Genomic DNA, 8,093 nt, shown 5'->3' with positions numbered 1-8,093 from the left:
AAAAACGAATGTATATACAGACCGGTACACCGGGATACAAATGACGACCGGGACACAGGGAATATAAATAACGACCGGGACACAGGGACACAACTACAACGGGGACACCGGGGGAAACAGGGGGATATAAATGACGACCGGGACAAAAAAACTAAAAAGAAATAAAAACTAAAAACTAATAAAAAAAACTAAAAAATCTAAAAATCTAAATAAGCTAAAAAAGAAAAAAAAAGGAAAAAAATAAAGGAGAAAAACAAAACTAAAAAACGAATGTATATACAGACCGGGACACCGGGATACAAATGATGACCGGGACCCGGGACACAGGGAATATAAATGACGACCGGGACACAGGGACACAACTACAACGGGGACACCGGGGGAAACAGGGGGATAACCTGACAATCTATTTATATGCAAAGACAATGGGACAGCAAAGAATGTTGTATATTCGCAAGTTTTACGTAGTTAAAACCATATATATATATATATATCTATATTCACAGGTGGGACATAGGGACACAACTACAATGGCGCGTATCTATTATGGCGCGTAACGACTTACGCGCGCGGGGGGGCTTGGGGGGGGCGCGAAGCGCCCCCACCAACTAGGTGTTGGGGTGGCGCGAAGCGCCACCCCAACAGCTAGTATATATATATATATATATATATATATATATATATATATATATATATATATATATATATATATATATATATATATATATATATATATATATATATACATATATATATATATATATATCTATCTATATTCACAGGTGGGACATAGGGATGTAACTAATATGGGACATACAATGGCGCGTAACTAATATGGCGCGTAACGACTTACGCGCGCGGGGGGGCTTGGGGGGGCGCGAAGCGCCCCCACCAACTAGGTGTTGGGGTATATATATATATATATATATATATATATATATATATATATATATATATATATATATATATATATATATATTCACAGGTGGGACATAGGGACACAACTACAATGGCGCGTAACTAAAATGGCGCGTAACGACTTACGCGCGCGGGGGGGCTTGGGGGGGCGCAAAGCGCCCCACCAACTAGGTGTTGGGGTGGCGCGAAGCGCCACCCCAACAGCTAGTATATATATATATATATATATAGATGTCTCGGTGTCCCGGTCGTCATTTGTGTCTCGATGTCCCGGTCTGTAATTTCGTCAGTCGACAAATATGACGTCAGTCGAAACACAAACGTGACGTCACTCGACACACAGACACACAGACAACTTATTTTTATATATATACTAGCTGATGGGGTGGCGCTTCGCGCCACCCCAACACCTAATTGGTGGGGGCGCTTCGCGCCCCCCCAAGCCCCCCCGCGTGCGTAAGTTGTTACGCACCATATTAGTTACGCGCCATTGTAGTTGTGTCCCTGTGTCCCATCTGTGAATATAGATAGATATTTATATTTTTAACTACGTAAAACTTGCGAATATACAACATTCTTGGCTGTCCCATTGTCTGTGCATATAAATAGATTGTCAGGTTTACCGACTCTTGAACAGGCAACATATAATTGTCCATGGGAAAAACAATCTGTATTCAGATCTATACCTCATTATTCTAATGATTACCCTTGAGCTTTGTTGATGGTGATTGCTAATCGAATATTCCCTGTGTCCCCGTCGTCATTTATATATCCCCCTGTGCCCCCCCCCAGCGTCCCCGTTGTAGTTGTTTCCCTGTGTCCCGGTCGTCATTTGTGTCCTGGTGTCCCAGTCTGTCTGTTTGAGTGTCGCGATCGTCATTTATATTCCCTGTGTCCCGGTGTCCCGGTCGTCATTTTTGTCCCGGTCGTCATTTGTGTTCCAGTGTCCCGGTCTGTAATTTCTCTTTGAGTGTCCTGGTCGTAATTTATATTCCCTGTGTCCCGGTCATCATTTGTGTCCCGATGCTTTGTTGATGGTGATTGCTAATCTAACATTCCTTGTGTCCCGGTCGCTTTCTCTTTGATTATCCCGGTCGTCATTTATATTCCCTATGTCCCAGTGTGCCGGTCGTCATTTGTGTCCCGATGTCCCGGTCTGTAATTTCGTCAGTCGACAAACATGACGTCAGTCGACACACAAACATGACGTCAGTAGACAGACACACAGACAACTTATTTTTATATAGATAGATGTCCCGGTGTCCCGGTCGTCATTTTTGTCCCGATATCCCAGTCTGTAATTTCGTCAGTCGACAAACATGACGTCAGTCGACACACAAACATGACGTCACTCGGCACACAGACAACTTATTTCTATATAGATAGATGTCCCGGTGTCCCGGCCGTCATTTGTGTCCCGATGTCCCGGTCTGTAATTTCGTCAGTCGACAAAAATGACGTCACTTGACACACACACACAGACAACTTATTTTTATATATATAGATAGATAGATATAATTAGATAGATGTCCCGGTGTCCCGGTCGTCATTTGTGTCCCGATGTCTCGGTCTGTAATTTCGTCAGTCGACAAACATGACGTCAGTCGACACACAAACATGACGTCACTCGACAGACACACAGACAACTTATTTTTATATATATATATAGATAAATGGCTTAGCAGATTATAGCTTAGCAGTAATTTTTGCAGATGATACGGCTGTGACAGTAAAAGCTAAAGCCCCATCTTTGTTGGTTGAGAAAATGGTGACGGCAATAAAATCTTTGAATAAATGGTTTGCATGTAACTGCCTAGCTCCGAACTTTTCTAAAACTGAATTCCGGATTTTCGGGTGGTCACAAATGGCGGTAAATAAAATTAACATAGATGAGTTAATTGTAAATCAAAGTAGGATAAAAAAGAGTAAATTCATTTCGTTGCCTTGGGATCATTCTCGATGAGATTTTATCTTTCCGTAAGCATTCTGATTATTTGAGACTGAGACTTGCCCATCACCTAGGTTGTCTTCATAGATTGAAACAGGTGTTTCCTTTTTCCATCCTTAATATTTTATACCATTCTCTAATTGAATTATATCTTAATTATTGCCCTGTAGTATATCTCAATACATTTATGGTCTATCTGCAACCTCTTCAGATAATTCAAAATAAGGCAATTAGAATTCTGGGTACTTTTGTTCATCACCCTGTGAGGCTTAAAGATTTGTCAGAGACCCAGACTTTATATATTTTTCTCAATATGCTTAATCTCAAACAACTGAAGGGCGTGCATGCAGCAATGTGGCATTATGGTATCCAATCCTCAACAAATTATTTCCATGATATGGGTATAATTGAGCATCCAACTTCTCCTTCCCACCATGTCCGCTTCAAGAAGTATCGCCTTCCACCAATCAAATCAGAAAGAGCTAGATGTTCAATCAGATACCAAATTCCTCATACTGTAAATAAACTTAATTTAGTAGAAATGTACCAAAGTTTAATGAGCCGATTTTCTTTGACAAAACTTATTTCAAAAATAGTTCTTTGTCTGGATGTCGGGATTGATGGATATCAGATTTTAGTATGTATTTTGTTGTGGTGTTCTCGCGCTGGGGTGGCCTCCTCTGTTATCTCCTACCTTGTAGGTTTCTTTTTTTCTGCCGTGTTAATTTTTTCTATGCATTTGTACTGTCCCAGCCTTACGAGCTCGCTCTCTGTTGGGGTATAATATTATTTTTGTGTTTTTTAAGTTGAATTTAATAAATTCCTATTCCTAAAAAGCAGTACTGTTTTTATCTGACGTTAGCCTCATTTAATTCATTACAAAATCGTACAGTTCAAATAAAATCCTATGAATTATACACACTATTATGAAAAAATGAGCTTTGCAAAAATATGACTTTTCCTGCTTTTTAAGGTTATACTGAAAGATATGTTCAGAAGTTTAGAAGTCTAGACTTATAGTAAAAAATCTATACTAAACTCAGGTTTCAGATTTATCAAGCAATTCATGTAGCTTTAAGTGCAACACAAATTTTGAATAGCGATCTGTGGTTATACACTGGAAAAGAAATTCTTTGGTATCCCTGATATCTTAAGAAATTACATATGATGATGCATGAATCTTTACGGCTAAAGCAAAATGCATGAAAAAATACATCTCAGGTAATGATGAACGAAAATGAAAAAAACAATATCTACGGTAAGAAGACAAGTGACAGTTATGATCACATCGAATCGTAAATGAAGTCTCTGCTTAAAAGAGAAGCAACTGTGAAAATGGCAATGAATCCCAGAAGATTACAAATCATGTAACATGTATGACTAAAGGATTAAAAGGAATAGAAATTGAATTCTTGCCAAATTTCTTAATTCCATTGAAATAGCTGATTTGACACCTCATGAGTTAAGAATAAGAAATAATAAGATGTCTATATTAGATTCGTTGAGAGTTCTAATTTTGGAAAATTATATTTAGAATTTTACAATAATTCCCGTATATTATTGCTGACCGATTGCACTGATTATACAGCAAGAGGCTGGCTATAGTCTAGTGCATTTTCATGCATTATATCACACTTGGCTTTTAGATCTAGGCATACAAACTCTATCAATCTAGACGTCTTTCTTTTCCGACCGGTTACCTATATAGATAATTAACATTGTCACCTTTTCCTTCTGAGATTTTAGATTCATAAATAACAGTCATCTTTTTTACAGGTAAACCAGATCAGAGAAAGTGAATACGACAGCATTGGGGCAAAATGGTTCTAATTGGAGGCTGAACAAAGAATATGTCATGACCATGGTAAATAGTAGAGATGGTGCAGCCTGAAGTGGAAGATCAAGAAAGAAACAAAAATGAAACTAGGGATGCTCTAGTTGCAATGGAACGTGCAGTCAAAATGAAAGATTCAGGTAAAAAGGAAAAGGCAGAGAGGCTATTCAAACAAGCCTTAGCAATAGCACCTGAACATCCAGACATTTTGACTTCTTATGGTGAATTCTTAGAGGAAATAGAAAAGAACTATGTAGATGCAGACTTTAATTACAAGAAAGCCTTAAATTTTTCCCCAGATCATTCTCAGGCACTGGAAAACCACAAAAGGACCCGACCTATAGTGGAAAAGCTTGATGAATTTTTGCTGCAGGATATTCAAAAAAAGAAGGAAAGTCTGTTTCCCGACATTGAAGGAAAAAAAGATAAAATAGTTGAAAGTTCACATGTTGCTACTTTATCTCGGATAGATATTGAAACCTATAATGAATATGTTTCCGAAAGAAACATAGCCGAGGGCAGTAAAATAGTGTTACAAGAGGTAAATGCCACAATTATTCCCGAGAAACTTAAAACTTGTCGAAGTCAAATCGATCATCATGAAGATCCTGGCATTCATGAAGCTCTGAAATTTATTGAAAGTGCTCTGCTTCGTAAAAATCAAGATATATCTGAAAATGACATACTACAAATACATAAACATGTAATGGCAGAACAAGGTGAAGATTATCGTCAGACCCAAGTCTTTATTTATTTTTATACGCCTCCACCTCCAAATAAGATAAAGCTGCTCATGGACGACTTTGTTAGATGGATCAACTCGATCGATGCTACAAGCTTACATCCTATAAGATACGCCGCATTAGCTCATTATAAGCTGACCCATATTCATCCATTTAGTGACGGTAATGGACGAACTTCTAGACTTCTGATGAATTGGATATTGATGCGTGCTGATTATCCTCGAGTAATTGTAAGAAAAGAAGATCAGCAATATTTTGAAACTTTGAAAGATGCTCAGCTGGGTGACGAACGCCCTTTTATTAGATTTATTGCTCAATCCATCGTGCAGACAATGGATTTTTATCAATGGGTGATTAATAAAGACTCTAGTTAGAATTCACATTTGGTTTCAGAGCACTTAAATGATTGGTTTCAAAGCCTGTGTGTATACTTCGTACACAGAAATAAAGAAACGCTTCGGGTACAGAAGGTATACCGAGGTCTAAAATGAAACATGAAGAAACGATGTCAAGTTGAAATTTTAAGTTCAGAAGCAGAATTAACATCTATTCAGTTTATGCTAAAATTTATTCACCAACTGTAAACTAAAGCACAGCTTACAGAATTCATAAACAAGCTATGTAATGCCTTATGTATGAGCAATATTTTATAACTGAAATAAAGTTCATAAATACAGTCTTTTTTTTGCGATTAGTTTACATCATTTCAAGGTCGTATACCCCTTCAGTTAAAAATAAAAAAGTACCTTTTTCGTTTCGTTTACACTACTTCACATTGGTTTTTCATGATTTGTTTAAATATTGCCATTAGAGAAAACTACTAGATACAACATATATAAAGTGAATCCCTTCTAGAATCTTGTATTTTATTCATGTAGGATTACAATGCAATTTTTCTCACATTTTTATTCATTCGATTTTCGAATGTTTCAAGGTCTTCACAATAGAGAGGAACTGTGGCAACTGGTAGCAAAATATTGCCTTTTAGAAAATTCAAAAATAAAAACAGATTAGACCATGGAAAAAAAATAAAGATTAGACCATGGAATAAACATACAAAACATATAAATACATAAAAACATGTTATAGAAAAGATTAGGCAAAATGAACGATTGAAACTAAATATTACAGAGAGTGTAAGAGCAAGGAAAGCGAAGGTCACGTTTTTCGCCTGGACATATTAGTCTGTAGTTCTTCTAACACAAAATACTTCACCCTTGCTTCTCAGCAAGCACCTATCTATCTAGTGTATACCTTGAGAAGTTTTGTGTCAGTTGAACTTGGTGGATGAGGGCAGTTATTCAGTGTGGAACTAGGCGAACTTTTAAATATCCTATTAGCCTGGTGAAAAGTGACCAGTACCATCTCCTCGCTCTAATTGCTGGACGATAGTTTAGTTTCAGTGTATTTTCAAATGCAATTTTTGGTTTGTACAACCAGTACAATCAGAATTTAATTACAACCAGTAATTAATTTAATTTATTTGATTTAATTTTATTTAAATTATTTAATTTAAATTATTAAATAATTTAATTATATAAATATAATTTAATAATTATATTTATATAATTATAATTATAATTATAATTATTATAAATAAATTATAATTATAATTATAATTATAAATATAATTATAATTATAATAATTATTATAATTATAATATATTATAATTATAAATATATAATTTAATAATTTAATTATATAAATTATTTAATTTAAATTATTTAATTTAAATTATTTGATTTAATTTTATTGATTTAATTTAAGTACAACCAGAATTTATTTTCCTCCCAGCAAGTTTTGTTTATATTTTTTTGTTTATATTTTTTAAGTGTGAAACACTGACGTTCTCTATTTTCAAAAATAAGTTATCAATTCGTTGGAAAAGCCTCCTAATGCAGGATTTTAAGCTGAATCTAAAAACTTATCACGTACTTTCAAGACTTTTTCAATGATTTTCTTGTCGTTTTTGCTCGCTTCAAAACCTGAAAATTCAAGGAAAAAGTTAATAAAATAGTTACAAAAAACTGTTTGAACAATAATACCAAAAACTGACTGTGTTCTCACATGAACAGAAATTTTTTCTGGATTACATTTCAAAAAGCTCATAACTTAATCCTTTTGAAAGATTACTAAATTCTCATTATTTTCCTACCCAAGGGTAAACTTCGAAATATTTTATATTTTATATTTGTCAAATTAAAAACTATGAATTTTGCTGGCCAGTGAAAGAGATTTAAAGCATCACAAAGATAAAATAACAAACAAATGCAAAAAAATATTACCGTATTACTTCTATTTTAATAAGTGGGTTATAGTTCAATAGGTCATTTTTCTGACGGTTTTGCTAACCAGCCGCATTATTAATCATTTTTAAAGGCTAACTGGCCGTATCTTTTTAAAAGCTTAGTCCCCCATTCCGTCCCCCATTTTGCATACAAGTTCAGGTTCAGGTTCATTTTAATAATAAAATAAGTTACAAAATGTCCAGAGCCAGGCTGAGAAGACAAATTCGTAATGCATGGGATAGAAAAGAACTTCTTTAAATAAATACAACATCCATACTTAAATACATGCAATTCAAACAAGTGTAATTAAACATATTCCCCCGTCAATTGCCCGGTCAACAGCACCACCCGTTGACACGTC

At 35.4% G+C, this 8,093-nt stretch overlaps 1 protein-coding gene across 1 annotated transcript in view; it reads left to right on the top strand.

Moving 5' to 3' along the window:
* Positions 1-6,120, top strand: part of LOC136039549 (protein adenylyltransferase Fic-like) — a 23,563-nt gene extending 17,443 nt beyond the window's left edge. Inside the window, exon 2 of the mRNA XM_065723378.1 lies at positions 4,643-6,120. Coding sequence (XP_065579450.1) covers positions 4,744-5,817 — 1,074 coding nt within the window. The 5' untranslated portion in view covers positions 4,643-4,743 and the 3' untranslated portion in view covers positions 5,818-6,120. The remainder of the gene's footprint in view (positions 1-4,642) is intronic.
* The last annotated feature ends 1,973 nt before the right edge of the window (positions 6,121-8,093 follow it).

The sequence above is a fragment of the Artemia franciscana genome, chromosome 19 (genome assembly GCF_032884065.1).
Source record: "Artemia franciscana chromosome 19, ASM3288406v1, whole genome shotgun sequence".
In the NCBI taxonomy this organism is placed as follows: Eukaryota; Metazoa; Arthropoda; class Branchiopoda; order Anostraca; family Artemiidae; genus Artemia; species Artemia franciscana.
The sequence above is the reverse complement of the archived record's forward strand: the minus strand, read 5'-3'. Positions and strand labels throughout refer to the sequence as shown.